Source organism: Lithobates pipiens, unplaced genomic scaffold (assembly GCF_037356315.1).
Source record: "Lithobates pipiens isolate NorthernLeopardFrog02 unplaced genomic scaffold, aLitPip1_a1.2 Scaffold_13, whole genome shotgun sequence".
Lineage (NCBI taxonomy): Eukaryota > Metazoa > Chordata > Amphibia > Anura > Ranidae > Lithobates > Lithobates pipiens.
In genome coordinates this window covers 360,123,082-360,142,470 of record NW_027507718.1, presented here as the reverse complement: position 1 = coordinate 360,142,470, position 19,389 = coordinate 360,123,082, and the positions used below count along the sequence as shown (strand labels likewise).

At 43.7% G+C, this 19,389-nt stretch overlaps 1 protein-coding gene across 2 annotated transcripts in view; it reads right to left on the bottom strand.

Annotated features, from left to right (window-relative positions):
- Positions 1-19,389, bottom strand: part of TLL1 (tolloid like 1) — a 217,043-nt gene that overhangs the window by 64,817 nt on the left and 132,837 nt on the right. For both annotated transcript variants that reach the window (XM_077477165.1, XM_077477166.1), the window contains exons 8-9: positions 13,072-13,196; positions 10,339-10,454 (exon numbers count right to left, since the gene is read on the bottom strand). In XM_077477165.1, the coding sequence (XP_077333291.1) occupies positions 10,339-10,454; positions 13,072-13,196 (241 nt within the window). The remainder of the gene's footprint in view (positions 1-10,338; positions 10,455-13,071; positions 13,197-19,389) is intronic.

Sequence of the window (19,389 nt, the reverse complement as noted above, 5' to 3'; positions counted from 1 at the left end):
GAAAAATCCGACACCAAATGACACATTTGGAGACCAGTGACATTATTAAATTTATCAGTGCTATAAAAATGCACTGATCAATGTAAAAATGACACTGGTAGGGAAGGGGTTAACACTAGAGGGGGTGATCAAGGGGTTAAGCATGTTCCCTGGGTGTGTTCCAACTGTAGGGGGCTGGGCTTGCAGGAACACGGCAGATCATTGTTCCCGATCACTCTGTCATGTTATCTGTCAGAACGGGGAATCGCCTCGTTTACAGTTCCCCGTTCTGCCTCTCCTCACCACCATCGCATGTCGCCGGTGGACATCAAGTCAGCGGAACATGCAGGCACGCACCCGCTATCCTCCTTGCACAGACTGAAGTACAGGTACCACTATTCACGCAGGCGAGCCGACCTGCCGCAGTATACCGGCATGAGCTGGTCGTCAAGTGGTTAAAGCAACGCAGTGCCATATCGGAAAAAATGGCCTGGTCCTTAAAGGGGTAAATCCTTCCGGGATGCTTATTTATATTACAAGAGATGTTTACATCCCTTGTAATAGGAATAAAAGTGATTAATAAAAATAAAAGGGACAGTGTAAAAATAAAAAAATAAAAATTCTTAACCACTTGCTTACTGGGCACTTAAACACCCTTCCTGACCAGACCAATTTTCAGCTTTCGGTGCTCTCACACTTTGAATGACAATTACTCAGTCATGCAACACTGTACCCAAATGAATTTTGTGTCCTTTTTTTCCCACAAATAGAGCTTTCTTTTGGTGGTATTTGATCACCTCTGGGGTTTTTATTTTTTGCGCTATAAATGAAAAAAGACCGAAAATTTTGAAAAAAAAAACGCATATTTCTTTGTTTCTGTGACAGAATTATGCAAATTATTAATTTTTCTTCATAAATTTTGGCCACAATTTATACTGCTACATATCTTTGGTAAAAATAACCCAAATTAGTGGATATTATTTGGTCTTTGTGAAAGTTATAGAGTCTACAAGCTGTGGTGCGAATCGCACAAAATTGATAACATCTGATGTACTGGTGGCCTATCTCGCTTCTTGTGACCCGAACAAGTCAGGAAAGTACAAATACCCCCCAAATGACCCCTTTTTGGAAAGTAGACATTCCAAGGTATTTAGTAAGAGGCATAGTGAGCTTTTTGATGTTGTCATTTTTTTCCCACAATTCTTTGCAAAATGAAGATTTTTCATTTTTTTTATTTTTCTCCACAAAATTGTCATTGTAATAGGTTATTTCTCTCACGTGACACGTGTATACCACAAATGACACCCCCCAAAAAATTCTGCTACTCCTCCTGAGTATTACAATACCACATGTGTGGGACTTTTTCACAGCCTGGCCACATAGAGAGGCCCAACATGCAGGGAGCGCCATCACGTGTTCTAGAAGCATAAATTACACATCTAACTTGTTGACTACTTATTACACTTTTGAAATACCAGGACAATGACACGTGACACTGATGACAGATGGCACTGATACGTGGCAATGACGACACGTGGCACTGATGACAGATGGCACTAATATGTGGCACTGATGACAGATGACACTAATATGTGGCACTGATGACACATGGCACTAATACGTGCCACTGATGACACGTGGCACTAATACGTGGCACTGATGACACGTGGCACTAATACGTGGCACTAATACGTGCCACCGGTGACAGATGGCACTAATACGTGGCACCAATGACGCGTGACACTGATGACAGATGGCACTGATGACACGTGACACTGACAACAGATGGCACGTGACACTGACAGGTGGCACTGATGACAAATGGCACTGATACGTGGCACTGATACGTGGCACTGATGACAGATGGCACTAATACGTGGCACTGATGACAAATGGCACTGATACGTGGCACTGATACGTGGCACTGATGACAGATGGCACTAATACGTGGCACTGATGACAGATGGCACTATGTGGCACTGCGGGCAGGTGGCACTATGTGGCACTGCGGGCAGGTGGCACTGGGGTGGGGTGGATTGCACTGGGGTGGATGGCACTGGGGGGGCATGGCACTGGGGGGGGGCATGGCACTGGGGGGGGGGGCACTTTTTTTAAACTTTTTTTACACTTTTTTTTTTTTTTTTGCTTCTGTACACTGACGGCTGCTGCAGCCGTTCTTCTCTCCCCTCTCACACGCTGTCTGTGTGAGGAGGGAGAGCGGCGCTGAGAGATGATCTCATATGTTTACATATGAGATCATCTCCCATTGGACACGCCGATCACGCTGTAAACGGCCGCTGTGATTGGCCGTTTACAGCGATCTGTGTTTGCCTGTCCCCGGGGGACACGGCAAACACAGAACTTCCGCGATGCGCGCCCGCGGCGGCGCGCATTGCGGAAGTAAACACCAGGCCGTCCAGGGACGGCCAGGCGAAGGAAGCCGCCCGCTCTAAGGCCGTCATTCGGCTATAGGGCGGGTGGGAAGCGGTTAAACACCCCATCCCTCTGTGCTTGCATGTAGAAGCGAACACATGTTAATCGCGCCTGCATATGTAAGCTGTGTTAAAACCACACATGTGAAGTATCACCATGATCGTTAGAGTAAGAAATTATTGCGCTAGACCTCCCCTGTAACTCTAAACAGGTAACCTAACAGGTCATTTAAAGCGTCGCCTATGGAGATTTTTAAGTACAGTGGTTTGTCACCATTTCACAAGCGTGCTCAATTTTAAAACATGGCATGTTAGGTATCTATTCACTCAGCATAACATCATCCTTCACATTATATTTTATTCAAAAATTAGATTTTCTCAAAACACTTGAGTTTGAAAGACTGCTGCACAAATACAGTGTGACGTGAAATAGTAGCAATCGCCATTTTCCATTGTAGGGTCTCTGCAAATTATATATATATATATATATATATATATATATATATATATATATATATATATATATATATATATAAATAAAAATGTATTTATTATGTTTGGGGGTTCTAAGTAATTTTCTACCAAAAAAAAAGTAATTTAAACTTGTAAACAAAAAGATCCAGAAAAGGCCTGGCCAGAAGTGGTTATATGGTGAAGACTAATCTAAATAGTCAACTTTTCTCTTAAAAAACAAAAGTTTGATTTTACATAACACTTTGGCATGTTTAATACGGACTTAATTCTGTGCAGACACATTGGGATACATCTGTATCCACATTGTGTGGGAGCTGTGTCTGTGGCTCAGACAAAGTGTGACACAATAGCGTCTGAGTATATTAGTCTTCCTTGTTCTAACAAACATGTAGCATAAAACAGATGCAGCAAAGTTTAAGTAACTCATTCTTATTGCCGCTAGTCTCTGGAGTCTGAAGATTGTTTTTTTTTCTAAAGAATATGAATATACTTCCGTGCCCTTCCTGAAGGAACATTACTTATACTTAGCCACCTAAAAACAAGCAGCTCCTCATCCTCACTTTACATTTTTTTTTTTTTTTTTTTTATAACTACAGCACATTTTTATACAACGCTCAAACATAGACCTTATATTATATCATTTATAGATCATTCCCTATTCTAGATTTAGTCTGCTATAAAATTAATAGAAAAAAGTGATCTAGACTTTGTACTTTATGTTCATCAAAATATAAACATTGGAGTTGACAAGTTATGGCTTCAATACACAACATATAAAAAAAAAAAATCAGCTTTTGGTTCAGGGGCACCAGCAAGAGTCATTGGCCACAAAAGATATGGTGTTTGCATGCTAATTGAACCCCTCTGCTGTCCCTAAACTCAAAATCCCTCCTATATGTTTGGGCCAGAAATGCTTTTTGGGTTCAGGAGGCAGAGTTAGAGCCGGTTCACACATGGGCAACACGACTTCCAACGCGACTTTTGTAGGCAACTTGGAGACGACTTCTCAACACGACTTGGGGCGACTTACAACATGACTTTAAGTCGCTCCAGGCCAGGTGACTTTGGCCGTGGCCAATCAGAGAATGAGCTCTCAAGGGGGAACTACACGCCAAATTTAAACAAAAAAACGTCGTGGGGTCCGCCCCAAGGTCCTTACCAGACCCTTATCTGAGCACAAAGCCTGGCCAGTCAGGAAGGGGGTGGGGACGAGCGGACCATACCAGACCGCGTACCCTCAACATGGGGGGGGGGGTTGGTGCTTTGGGGAAGGGGGCGCCCTGCAACTAGGGGGCGACCTGAAGTCGGATCCCGAGTTGCCCCTGTGTGAACGGGCTCTTAGAAGCACTAATGCACATCAGTACAGCTCCAAAAGGAAAAAGTGATGATCAACAGTAGGATTTGTTCTATAAATGCAATCCGTGCTATAACTGATCCAAGAATCTAGAATCAACGGCATCAGAATATTTTGGTTTGCCTTTTTTTGGATCAACAATATAGGATTTATTGTGATTATTACAATACAATATGTTCAGCTGGATGGATTTTTTATAATTTAGCCCATTTACAATGCAATGTAGAGACCTATTACAGTCTCCAAAACCCACTAAAGGTTATAGCATGGGTTTAATTTTACACAGCTTTTTGAAATGTGATTGCGGAAGCTGAAATTTTAAACATCAGCTTCCTTTATAGCATTCTGTAATTGAAGGAAAGGTGTTTTTTTGTGGAACAAAATATCCGTGTCTAGTATAAACTTTATAATCACTTAGTTGATCGATTTACTAAAGGTAAATTGGCTGTTTACAATTTGGGGGAATTTTTACTTTACAAGGGATTTTTTCCCTCATCTTTGTGAATGAGATGAAGCTTTGCTGACCTCCATCATCCAAACATCTTCAAGCAAAAGTGCAGTTTTTTTTTTTTTTTTTTTTCCTTGTAAAAGATTGGGTATTTTTTGCAAAGTTAATTTTCACCATTGACTAAGCGAAGTGAAAATTCTCTTGAAAAGTAAAACAGCCTATCTGCCTTTAGCAACTCAACCCCACTACGTTCACTCTTCTACCAGAACAAAAAAAAAAAAAAAAACAGAGTTAGACTTACCAATAACTCTGTTTCTAGGAGTCATCCAGGACAGCACTGGAGCTCCACCTCTGGAGGCAGGAAACACAAAATTCCAATCCACAAAGGGCTGCTTTCGTCCCTCTTCACCAGTCTTTATCTGAGAATTTTTCCGGGAACAGCTTCTGAAACAAAAACACTAAAGTTATAACAGCATATATAGAGAGGAAATCCCTGCTGTCCTGGACGACTCCGAGAAACAGAGTTACCGGTAAATCTAACTCTTCTCTAGTTGTCTGTCCAGGACAGCACTAGAGAGGATCAACGAGATCTTACCAGATTGGGGTGGGGTAAGACTACCGCTTGGAGGACTTTTCTCCCAAACGCTTGATCTTGTGCTGAGTTAAAGTCCAATCTATAATGCTTAACGAAAGTCAAGTAGCTTGACCATGTTGCTGTTCGACAAATTTGCTCTCGTGTTGCTCCAGCTCGCTCTGCCCAAGAAGTCAATAGCGCCTGTGGGGAGTGAGCCATGGGGGGAAAAATGGCATTTCTTCTTTAAAATCTTGTAAGCTTCCACAATAACTTGTTTAATTCACCTTGCGATTGTGCCTTTCAAAGCTTGGAACTCAAATTTTTTTTTCTCGAATGCCAAATAAATACAGCTCTGGATTTTGAAATGCTTTCCGACAATTCCAGATAACTGTAAGACACAGGCTCTCACATCCAATTGGTGGAATTCTGTTTCTTTTGGATTGGTTGGGGACCCACAGAAAAGATAAAACTATTTCCTGAGTCCTGTGGAATTTTGACATCACTTTAGGCAAAAAGCTGGGTCTGTAGGCAATACCAGTCTGTCTTCAAAAAGTAGCCGGAAAGGCTCCTTAAAAGGTAAGTGCCTGCAGCTCTCTAATGCATCTGGCTGTGGATATGGCCACCAAGAATACAGTTTTGAGCGTGACCCATTTAAAGGACAGCGCTTCCTTTTGAAACCATTTTAACCAACCTTGCAATACTGGTCGACAGGTCCCATTTTGGCAGAATTTTGAAAGGAACGGGTCTAATTCTGGCTAACCCTTAAAGCAGTGGTCATCAACCCTGTCCTCAGGGCCCACTAACAGGCCAGGTTTTTTGTATGACCTTGGGGAGATGAAGACTAGAATACCGCAATCACTGAGCAGCAAATGATATCACCGTGATGTATTTCAGTTCTCTTGCAAACCTGGCCTGTTAAAGAACCTGTTAACTAGCACGTCAAACCCCAGGGGTTGCTCCAAAAAAAGCAGACAAGGCAGATACGTGCACTTTTAATGTATTAATGGCCAGTCCTTGGTCCGCACTATCTTGTAAAAACTTCAAGACGGCTGGAATAATTGCAGACACCTTTTTGCTATCTAATAACGAACAGAAAACTTTCCAAAATGTAACATAAATTGCTTGGGTTACCGTCTTTCTACTAGAAAGAATTGTGTTTACCACCCTGTCTGAGAGTCCTTAGACTTCAGGAGGATTTCCTCAGACACCAAGCTGACAATTTCAGGGTCTGTATTTTTGGTAATAGAACTGGGCCCTGAGACAGCAGATCCTTCCTCTTGGGCAGCATGAGGGGAGACTTCTCTGCCGGGCATAACAGCAGGGAAAACCCAAGGTCTCGTCGGCGTATACGGGACCACTAGGATCATTGTGGTAAGCTCTTGAACAAACTTCCTCAAGACCAGGGGGATAAGTTTGAACGGAGGAAGGCGTAGCACAGGTGAAACACCCACTTCTGAGCCAAGGCATCTGTCCCCTTGGCCCCTACTTCTCTTCCCAACGAGAAGTACACTGAAACCTTGGCATTTGATTTTTTGGAGAACAAAGCAAGCTCTGGAAGGCCCCATTTCTCTACCATTATCTGGAGGATGTCCCTGTTTAGTGATCATTCTGACTCGTACACTTGGTGTCGGCTCAGAAAGTCCGCCAGATGATTGTCCACTCCCTTTAGATAGACTGCAGATATTGACTTCAGGTTCCTCTCTACCCAAGAAAAGATGGCACTCGCTAGTCTGATTAAGGATGGACACCTTGTTCCCCCTTGTTTGTTTAAATAAGAGACTCCTACCATACTGTCCGAGAGGACTTGTACGTGGTGACTTTTCAGCTCTCTGGCAAATGCCCTTCCCAGATTGCTTGCAACTCCCTCCAGTTGGCTGATCTTTGGGACTGTGTTTTTTCCCAGTGCCCTTGGGCTACTCTTAACCCCAGTGGTCCCCCCAATCCCAGGCACTGGCATCCGTGGTGATGCGGAAGGACATTGGAAGAGACCATAATAAACCCTGCACAAGGTTCTCTTCGTCCCTCCACCACCACAGAGACATCTTGGTCTTTAGAGATGGGCAAAAGGTTGTGTCCAGCAATTCCTGCGCTCTGTCCCAGCTGTTTAGGATATTAGCCTGGAGACACCTGAAATGCTTTTGCCCATGGCATTGCAGGGACTGTTGCTGCCAGGAGACCCAGACTCGACATGGCTGAGCAGATGGAAACTGCCAGATTGTTCTGAAAAAAGGCTGCGGTCACCTTCACCTTTTCTACTTTATCCTCTGAGATAGATCATCTGCGTCACCGACTTCAAGAACCACAAGTACTGTAAAGCCTGTGTTGGGATTAGGTTCGACTTCTCCCTGTATATCAACCACCCCAGGCTTTTCCAGACAGGAAATGGCCACCCACAGATCTCCTTGTAATTGGAGCATGGAGGGTGCAAAAAATAAAAAGGTGTTCCAAGTATGGGGTGACCGATACTCCTTTCAGTCTCAGGGGGGCCAGTGCTTTCACCAGGATTTTTGTAAAAAACCTGAGGATGAGGACAGGCCGAATGGCAGGGTCCCAAATTGAAAATGTCGGACCTACTTTCCCTACTTGATTGCCACCCTCAAAAATTTGAGATTCTTTGTGGATTGGGACATGTAAAATAAGCATCCCTCAGATCGAGGAAAGCCATGAAGCAATCCAGGTGAAGAACTGACTTCACCATAAAGATTGTTTCTATCCGAAACTTTCTTGTAGGTCACCCATTTGTTCAGTAACTTCAAGTTCAGTATTAGGCGGAATTTGTAGTAAAACGTAAGAGTAGAAACCGTGGTTTATTTCTCTCTGTGGCACTGGAATAAGAACCTGCCAGTCTATCAAGTCACCAATTTGTAACAAAAAAAAAAACAAAACAAAAGGCTGTCTTCTGAGGATCTCTGGGAGGCGTGGTTATGAACATCTTTGTGGGCGGATTGCCCTTGAACTGGATTTAATAGCCTTCCCTGATTATCCTCAGTATAAATGCATTTGGGGGTAGTTCCTTCCTGGAGGTTCCACTTTCCAAATGGCCTTGTAACTGGTCCAGCCAGACCTCCAAATTACAAGCTACTATTGTTGTAGCCATTGCTGGTTTTACATTTTTCATGGCTACTTCCCATGACCCTTTCAGCAGTACCTCCATCCACTTGTCCAGGGGTTCCCTAAGGACACCTCAAAGGCGAAGTCTGTTGATTTGGCACACTGGGGAAAAAGCTGCGTCCACTTTGGGTACTTTGTTCCAAATACAAGCGGAATCCTCACTGAAGGGGAATCTCCTCTTCAGGCTTTTAGGAAAAAATATTTTTTTCTCAGATTTCACCCACTCCTTTTTGATGGAGTCCGCCAATGTGATGTGTACCGGAAATACCCTGTTTTGGTCTTTCAGGGTCTGATACATCTGGTCATGTAGGGACAAGGAGGCCTGCTCTTTGATATCTAGTGTCTCGTCGATCACCCCCAATAAGGCAGCCACCTCTTCGAGAGAGAGCCTGTATCTGGGTGAACTTGTCCCTTGGCTCGGAATATCTTTGGATGATGCCGTCTCACTTAGCTCATCCAAAGGATTGATTCCCCCCCCCCCCCCCAATTCACTCTTCTCTGGGGGGGGGGGGGGGGGAACTGTGGCTGGTTGTTTTGGGGTTGACTTTATAGCATTCATTTCTTTGATGCCAGAAATCGATTCTTTGCATGCCGTCTGTGCCTCCTTGTAAAACAATTTATCAATACAGGGTTAACGAAGGGCTTGTTCCATCCTTCTTTAAATTTGTTCATACATGACAGACACCTCTTCTTCCCCCCTGACCTCTCCAGTTCTTTGGGCTGAGACAAGAAAAAGGAGAGAAGATAAGGGAGGCAAAGGGAAAGAAAAAAACAAAGACAAGCTGCCGTCAGAAACCTTAGCCAACCAGTGGGTGTATACCTTCACCAACACCTATGTGCACCCCACCAGCCGCTGATGGGATTCATATGACTCTTTAGCCTGGATCTCATCTCACTAAAGGGGGGACAATGGGTGCTAGCATTGAATCCATCACCCCCCCCCCCCCCACAGCCCTGTAGGCCAAAGGCACCAAAGTGTCCACCTACCTGAGCTGGGCTGGCACCGCTGCCACTTTGTTCAGCTAGATCCATGTTGTCCTGGAGCATCGTGCTGTTGCTGTGGATCAGGACTGTGTACTTTTTGGTTGGCCAATTTTAAATAGACCCCCATGGATCCAGCATCCATGCCCGCCCTTTGACCCAGAACTGGAAGTGGTGTGCCGGAAGTCCCCACCATGCTCCTGCATTCCACAGACCGGAACTCAAGACCTATGCCCACCCCTCACTGGACTCACGCGGAATACCATAGTATCCAGCCAGCAGACCACCATGGGTCCTGTGCGGGGAAAGCCAGCCCTCTCTGAGCTATCCTGGAGGAGGACGCCAGTATCAGCTCTCCACAGCCTGACTGGGGGGGGGGGGGGGGGGGACTCAAATGCCCGCCAGCCCTGTTCAGGTACTTGCACATTTCCCTCCCCCCCCCCCATTGGGCAGCTCTACCTAGGCTCAGGGGAAGGAGTGCTCCCATCCAGCCTCCTCCTCCGGTGGAGAAAACAGACTGGAGAAGAGCCTTTATGGATTTGAATTTTGTGTTCTCTGCCCCCGGAGGTGGAGCCCATCTCTAGTGCTGTCCTGGACAGACGACTAGAGAAAATATTTTCCTAGTGTCATGAAGGTGTACATGTCACAATGTTGCACACACCAATTTAAGCTTTAATTTGAAAATACAAAGAACAATCAGTTTATAGGTCATATAATATCATATAAAGAAAAGCTGTAGAGAAATACACTATGTTTGTAGTAAAGTCGTAACTTTTTTTTATACTCTAGCTCACCCATTAACAGTAAAATGATTACATTAGATAGAGACCATTTTAGAAATAGACAAAGAAGAAGGGATTTTGATATGGTAGTTCTTCAAATAAAGACCAGGTTTTGAGCTAAGAAGACCTGGTTAGAAGTCACAAGAGATTAAAAGATAAGATAAACATTTACTCAGTCAAAACTGCATTAAGGAATAAATTACCTTCTCTCCTGGGGTCACGGAAATTCTCCATATGCAGTGTGTGTATGAAGGATAACCATTTGGAAATCCAGGAGATGAGAAATTGCCTGTGGAATCTTGTAATGTTTCTCCACAAGCTGCAAGACATGTAGTACAAAAAGGTGATTGCAATATTATGCCACAATGAAGAGTAAGTATGTAGATGACAAAGAAAGCTTTATAAAATGAGTCAAAGCCAATTATGTGCTCAGTCATATAAAAAAAAAAAAAAAAAAAAAAAAAAGGCATGAACAATTCAATGATCTTAAATTAAACGAGGAATTCAACAATTATAAGCCTCGACTTGGAACTTATAAAAAGGGCCAAAGACCATCTCTCTGCCCCGATGTTGACCTATTTGTCGTCTGAGCAGCCAAACACCAGCGCAGTAAGAAGGTTGACAGGTACCCGCTCCCACTTCCGGGTAAGATCACCGATCAGCAATCTAAATGCATTTCCAACCCCTCCTCCTTCCCCCCACTGCATTCTGGGACACACGCAGGTTTCCTTTACAATGCTGGCCCCTGCACCCACAGTCAATTAACAAATCGGCTTAAGATGCCAACATTGCGGTGTCCCTGGACAGGGATGACTTTGGATTATCTTTCAGAACCAATCTAAAAATATGGCAAGTAAAACTGGTGACATTTGGGATTTGAGAGCCAGGAAAGGAGACGATAACATTTTACTGGCCATATTTCTACATTGGTTCTGAAAGACAAACCAAAGTCATCCGTGGCTGCCCAAGAACAGATCTTTTTCTTAAATTCTGGTGAAGTTCAAAGTCTTAACCAGTGATGAGATATTGCAGTGCATCACGGAAGCAGGTTTCCTGTGATGGCCCCGCAGAGCGACTATATACATTTCCATCCTAATGCTTGGCTGACTCTTTGCCACTGGCATAGGGTCCACGCAGTCTGGTAAGAGTATTTACTCTCCCCTCATTGTGGTGGATGCACAGGCCTGGGTAACTCGAGTGTACGGTGTTCAACTTTTATCTTCATATTCAGCCCTTTTCACTTTGAACTGTTTAAAAGTTACCAGCGGTTTATCTTTATCTACACTGAATGGACTGTTACCTTCAAATTTCCATACCTCGAATGGTTAATGCAGTTGTCATTTGCAGTTTGAATCAGTCTTTTTGTTGGATTTTATTCTTTTGATTGTTCCTTTTTTAGAACGTTGCACTTGATAGTGATATTTGCATATACAGCGGTTACTATTTATTTGCACATTCATTTATTACTTGCACTTTTGCACGTGGTCGTTTGTTTATACATACAAAAGATTTATGCTTAGCGCTGCACTTTTTTTTTGATTTATCCTCTAAGTGACACTTAATTGTGCCAAATAGGCTCCCTGATTCAAGTTCGCACTTCTTGCTGTAACCAGCAGGAGTATGCAACTGTTTTATAGACTGTTTCTTTAAATGTTTTATCTGAGTATATGCCTACACAAATTCATAAGAAAATTCATATAATAACTTAATGTGCTTTCTTTTACACCCATACAAAATTAGTAAATTTAGGTTTACATTTTCAAGACTAACAACTCCGGTCTAAAAGCAAAGAACTCCTGTGTCTGTGTACTGTCTTTAGATACAGTACCTTTATCATAGCCAATAATAAAATAAATTTTCACCCAACGTGAATTCACCAAGCTGCATAACAAAATGACAGATGGGTGTATTTTAAAGATAATGTTACCCCCAACATTTAATATTCCTGATATGGGTCTGTTGTAGCATTTGCTTGTGTTAGAAAGCATCCTGTCTTCTTTGCATTATTAATATGATTATACAGGATTTAAATAGTGGCAACAGTTTACGCAGCACTTTACAACATAAGGGCAGAGAGTACAATTACAATACAGTTTGATACAATATGATTTAAAGGGCCCTGCTCATTAGAGCTTACAATAGATACAAAAAAGGTAATAGCTGTGGGTGATGTGCTGATGGAAAAAATAAATGTACCGTTGTTAGGTGGGTCCAGGATAGGCCTTAGCCAGTCCCCCTACTCACAATTCAAACTGACCATGCAGGGAGCACACACATACATACATATACACACACACACACACACATATATATATATATATACACACACACACACACACACACACACACACACACACACACACACACACACATACACATACACATACACATACAATATATTGTATACATACGAAAGCTTTGTCTTGCATTTCTATTTTAAACTGAATGGGTTGTTTTACAAGGCGGGGGTTCACATATTATTCCAATAGATTTTAAAGCCAAAATGGCATGTTGCATCTCGTTTATAAACCATGTTTTTTCATTTATTAGAGTGTGGACATAACAGTAACTTAGGTCTCTTAATTACTTACATGGGTAGTATAGTTGTTGACTGTATTTATTTTGGAGACACACCAAAATGGCAGAACAGGGAGGGCTCATATCTCGGTGAATAAAAGTTTTGTGGATTTAGATAAAGAGGCTCTGCGTGTAAAATCATGCTGCTTTTTTATACTAGTAAAGTGGAATACAAACTGAAAAGTGAAATGCTAGCAAAGGTTACATGATATTAAGGCGTGTGCTCATTTGGCTGACAAGTCCAAATCTTTTTAGCTTGCTGTCATATTTCCCATTCCTGCACCTCTGAACTCTGGCAGCGCTGAATTAAGCTACTGAAGTATTTTTGCTGAACAATGCATAGTTTCTTTTTGCAGTACCTGGACATCTATACAGCTTCCTTGCCTGTGCAATATCCCCTTTACTGAGACGTGTTCGTTGACCTATAGGAGGCCTCACACCATTTTCATCGCGGGATGGAAGAATTGTATCCAGAAACATACCCCTAAAATGTGATACACACACAAAAAAGAATCATCAGTTCCATTACACTCACATCATATAAACATGGCTTTAAAAGTTACTTGTTTGCTAGACATTTACTAATGTGTGTTTGAAGCATTCCTTTTTACATAGAAAACATTTAACATACTGTAAAACAAGTGCAGCTATAAAGTTGCACAAACACGACTTCTGAACACAGTATTTACAACTATTAAAGCTCCTTTCCCTGAGTCCAGTATAGAAGTAAAGAACACCTGCTCTCATGCAAGACAAATTTTTGGACTGGCTTATTCAGACTCTTTAGTATAACCACCAAAATTGGGTACAATTTCACTTCTGACCTTCCTGATAAGATTATACAAGGCTCAGACTGGTAAGTAGAAGAGCAAAAGGGACGTTAAGTTAAAAGCAACATTTCTTTCGCTCAGGAAGAGAAGTTGTACTAACTTCCGGACGTTAGTACAGCAATCTCTCCTGCTGCTCGATTGTGTTCTGATGGGGGGTTCAGCCCCCCTCGGGAACACGCCAGTACTCCAATGGCTGAGAGCGTTGATCTGGAGCCATACAGCAGACCTTTTTCGGTCAGGTCTCTGACAGAAGCCAACCCAACAGCCGGCTTCTGTCAGACTGACTGCAGTACACACAGGCTGAAGGTCAGCCAGTTTCTATTAAATCAGTCAATGTCGTCTGACATTTGGCCTGTGTGCAATAGGCTATGGTCATGTTTAAGATCCAGGACTTCATAGTCCCAGCTGTACACCATCAATACCCACAGTAGTTACACGATGGGGTTGATTTGCTAAATTGTCAGAATGCACAACTGCACCAGATTTTGCACTCTCCAGTTTTAGCAAATCAACCCCAATAGCTTGAAGAAAAAAATCCAAACATGTGAAATCCAGCCATATAATGCATTAACTTTTGTAAAACTGCAGTTTGTTAACTTTTTTTGTGACGCCTCAGGAGGAATTGCTTTATGAATTCTGGAGAAAAGAAAAAGTGGAAATGTTTCTCATGGTAATCAAATATTTTAATAAGTGTAGATTTTAAAATAGATTATAAATTAAATCTGATGAGTTTCTATGAGAAACAAACACACTATGGCTAAAGTAACATTTAAGTATGCTTAACAAATTCTTGGACATTTTAAAAAGGTACCAATGAGGGAGCAAGAAGAGGCAAGCTTTCCATTATAAATTGCTCTTGCCTTCTTGTTGCCAATCACCTAATCCACACCTGTCCAACATTCTATGCTTGTAATGGGAAAGGAAGTTGCCCTCTATTAGAGGGGTACAAATGATTCACCATGCCCAGTAAGGCATCACAATTGATCAAGTTAATTTTTAAGTGTAAGTGAATTGTCTACATGTGTCTTATTAAAAACATTTCTGGCGTATGAAAAATGACCACAATAAGCAAAATAATTTTTCTGCATAATATTAGATCAAGTCCTTTCATGGTATAATACCTCCTCTTTGGTTAAATGGTCTCTAGTTGTAACATTATTATAATACAGCAGATCGCTAAAGTTGGGTCTTGGTTTTGTAGACGTTCCTTTTATGTATGAAGTTCTCGGTAAAAGTTAATCATAGTGAAGGGAAATTCGTAGGTAAATAGATATGTGCACTGCATTGTTGTTTTTTTTTTTTTTTTTACCTGAAAATATGTGTTGCCTTGCTGTGCCTGACTTCAACACTTATCACAAATACGCAGCAACATAAAGCAGTTCTTGGTTGTGAGCTTAAATTGCAGAAGTCACTGGATTAGCAGGGTAGCCAGCACTTTTAGCAAAAAAAGTCACAATTGGCCGCCTCTATATTTCTGTCTGCACAGGTCTCTTTTAAAAGGCAAATTTAGCCTAAGCCAATCAAACTTAGGCACCGCAAAACGTAGCCAGCCCAGAACAGAATGATGACGATAAAGTGCTACAAATGGAGATGTCAAAGCCATTAAACCTTGGATAGCCCATGGTTATTGAAAACCTGACATATGGGAATTCTGGAGAGCGCTTACTGCTCATATTATAAGGAAAGCATTGGAATAAACTTTACAAAAATTTGAGTTACGCTTACCGGTAACGTCTTTTCCAGTAGTCTTTCAGGACAGCCACTATGAGAGATAGACTCCTCCTCTTCCTCTGGAAACACTGCGCCAGCCCATAAATTCTTACTTCCCCCTGCCGGACCTCAGTTTATATCGAGATTATCTCCGGCCAGCTGGGGAGACACAAGAACACATTAATAACATTTATCAAATACCATTATCTTGCTGCGCTCTGGTCTTTTGTAAGACTCCCCCCAATTTTCGGGTGGGAACTAGGGCTGTCCTGAAAGACTACTGGAAAAGACGTTACCGGTAAGCGTAACTCTAATTTTCCCTAATCGTCTTTCAGGACAGCCACTATGAGAGGATAAGCGAGCACTTAACAGTTAGGGTGGGACTACAGCTTGCAAAACCTTTCGCCCAAAGGTCTGCTCACCTGCCGACACCAGATCCACTCTGTAGTGTTTTACGAAAGTGGAATAGCTGGACCATGTTGCTGCTCTGCAAATCTGCTCTCGCGTTGCTCCCGCTCTTTCTGCCTGGGAGGCTGCCATAGCTCTAGTGGAGTGTGCTTTAATACCCACTGGGATTTATTTCCCTGCAACTGAATAAGCCTGCTCGATGGCTACTCTGAGCCATCTAGCAATAGTGCGCTGGGACGCTTTACAACCTTTTCTGGCCCCGGAAAACAAAACAAATAAGGAATCTGACCTTCTGAATGTCTTGGTTAGTTCCAGATAGTGTAGGATACATCTCCTAACATCCAAATAATGAAATTTTAGTTCCTTCTCACCGGAGGGATTGGGACAAAAAGAGGGCAAAACAATTTCCTGGCTTCTATGAAAGCCGGATGCCACTTTCGGCAAAAAGGCTGGATCGGTCTTTAAAACTATCCGATCCGGAAAAATAACGCAAAAGGGAGCCCTGACTGATAAGGCCTCCATCTCACTGACCCTCCTGGCAGTTGTTACTGCTACCAGAAACACTGTCTTCAGAGTAAGCTCTCTCAGAAAACCCTCCTTTAAAGGCTCAAAGGGGGGTCCAGTTAAGCTCTGTAAAACTAAATATAAATCCCATCTGGGAAAGGACAGACCCTGGACCAGTCTCTGTCTGGACAGGGCCCTAAAGAACCTGACTACCCATGGGTTGGTAGCCAAATTATCTTCCAAATAAACACTGAGGGCTGATACTTGACCCCTAAGGGTACTAATGGATAAGCCCTTATCTGCCCCACATTGTAAAAATTCCAAAACTGCGGAGGAGCTCCGTACTGGGAAAGAGCTCTCTGCGCACCACTTGTTGAAACGCAACCAGACCTTTTCATAGATCTGGCGAGTTTCCTTCTTCCTACTGTCCAGGAGGGTAGAAACTAGTCTCTCTGAAAATCCTTTAGATTTTAACAAACCTTCCTCAGTAGCCAGGCTGCTAACTTCCACTGGCGTACTTGTGGGCAGAGGACTGGCCCCTGAGAGAGGAGATCGTCCCGAGGGGGCAAGAGTAGGGGAGGTTCTACCGCCAACTGCTTTAGCATTGAGAACCATGCTCTCTTGGGCCAATGTGGAGCCACCAGAATCAGAGATGTGCTTTCCATCTGAAACTTTCTCAGAACTGCTGGCAACAACGCTGGAGGTGGGAAGGCATAGCAAGTTCTGAAGTGCCAATTCTGGTTCAAGGCGTCCACCCCTAAGGCTCCCTCTCCCCTTTTTAGGGAGAAAAAAAACAGGGGGTTTTTGCATTGTTTTTGGACGCGAACAGGTCCACCTCTGGAGACCCCCCCCATCTCTTTATTATGAGATTGAAGACCTCCTGGTTGAGAACCCAATCGCCCTCCCTCAGCCTCTTTCGGCTGAGAAAGTCTGCTACCACGTTTTTCTCTCCCCTCAGGAAAACTGCTGAGAGCGAAAGGGTGTAGGCTTCGGCCCAGGACAGGATCTCTGTCGCTAAAGACAACAGGGTTCCGCTTCTCGTGCCACCCTGCTTGTTTAAATAGGCCACTACGGAAGAGTTGTCCGACCACACCTGAATGTGGTGACCCCGGAGCTCTTTTTTGAAGAATCTGAGGGCTAGTCCCACTGCCCTTAATTCTTTCCAGTTGGACGATCGAGTCAACTCGCCGTCCTCCCAAGTGCTCTGGGCTAGAAAGGAACCCAAATGTGCCCCCCAACCTTTTCCACTTGCATCTGTGGTCACTACCCGAGAAACCGGGATGAGCCACAGACGCCCTTGCGACAGATTCGTCATTTTCCTCCACCACCAGAGGGATCTCTTTACCTGGTGAGGAATATGTACTAGGGTGTCTAGAGCTTCCTGACTGTGGTCCCACACCCCTAGGATGAAGGTCTGTAGGGGATGAAAATGTAGCCCTGCCCACTGCACTGCTGGGAGGGTAGATGTAAGGAGACCCAATACTGACATCAGAACCCTTATGGAAACCAGCTGGTTGCTCTAAAGAGAGGCCACCGCTCTGTCCAGCTTTTGTACCTTTTCTCTTGGTAGAAAAACTCTCAACAGTGTTGAGTCCAACAGGAAACCTAGATAGGAGATCTGTTGTGAGGGGATCAGGCTGGACTTTTCCAAGTTCAGAAGCCACCCCAGGTCTGTAAGGACCCCTTTGGTTAGATCGAGATCCTTGACCAACTGTGTTGGGGATGCTGCAAATAAAAGCAGGTCGTCCAGGTAGGCTATTATACATATCCCCTGGAGCCGAAGAAAGGCCATGGCTTCTGCCAGGACCTTGGTAAAAATGCAGGGTGCAGAGGATAGCCCGAATGGCAGGGCCTGAAACTGAAAATGTACTGTTTCTCCCCCTAAATCTATGGCAAGGCGTAGAAAACTCTGCGAGGCTTCCGCTATAGGGATGTGTAAATACACGTCCCTTAGGTCCAGAGATACCATGAAACAGTTGCGGGGCAGAAGAGCCTTTACTGAAAAGATCGATTCCATGCGGAATCTTTTGTATGTCACTGAAGCATTCAGGGGCTTTAAGTTCAGAATCAACCTGAACTTCCCTGAGGGTTTCTTCACTACGAAGATGTGAGAATAAAACCCCCTTCCCTCTTCTGCTTTTGGGACCCTGAGAATAACATCCTGATTCTCCAATTCCCTCAGAGCTTCTAGCAAGGCCTCGGCCTTTACCATGCACCTGGGTAGATGCGTGACAAGGAGCCTTTGAGGGGGTGGTCTTAAGAATTCCAAGAGGTACCCCCTTCTTATTACCCCTAAAATAAATTGATTGGGGGATATTGTCTCCCACTGTGGTAGAAAGGCCCCCAGTCTTCCTCCCACTGTAGCTGGAATGTCACTGGGTTTTACGGGGCTGGACAGGAGGGCGAAAAATCGCCCCTCCTCTGCCCCTGCCTTTTTGGGGCCAGGTTTTCTTTTTACCCTCTGGTTTAGGGGTTTTCCCTACGCCCTTGCGGACGAAACCCCTTTTTAGTTGGTACGGGGGTTTTCCGTTTAAGAGGAAAGGATTTTTTCCTGTCCGCTGTCCGGTCTAGAACAGTCTCTAGCCCTGGGCCAAAAAGGAGGTCCCCCGTCAGGGGTATCCCACATAGCTTTATCTTGGAGGCATTATTATCCCCTGGCCATGTTTTTAACCAGAGGGCCCTTCTGGCCGAATTGGCTAGAGCCGCCGTTCTGCCCGACATGCGGACGGACTCAGCAGAGGCATCTGCTATGTAAGTGATCCCTCACAGCATAGTAGGGAAGGATGACAGAATGGTTTCCTTATCTGTGCCTGCCTCAATATGTTGTTAGATCTGTGAGAGCCAGTGCTCTAAGTTGCAAGCCACAACTGTAACTGCCATTTCAGGCTTTAGATTGCCGATAGCCGAGTCCCACGTTTTTTTAAGCAGAGAGTCAATCCTTTTGTCCATGACATCTGCCAAGGCCCCCCATGTCTTCAAACGCCAAATCTGTGTGTCTGGAGACCTGGGAGAAAGCGGCATCCAATTTGGGATTTTTATTCCAAAGGCATGCCGGGTCCTCTGAAAATGGGAACCTTCTTTTGAGGGATCTAGATAAAAAGGGTTTTCTTTCCGGATCCTGCCACTCCTTTTTAACTGTTTCCATTAAAACTTTGTGCACTGGAAACACCCTTCTTTTTGGTTCCCCCAAAACTGAATACATTTGGTCATGCAGGGTTAGGGGCT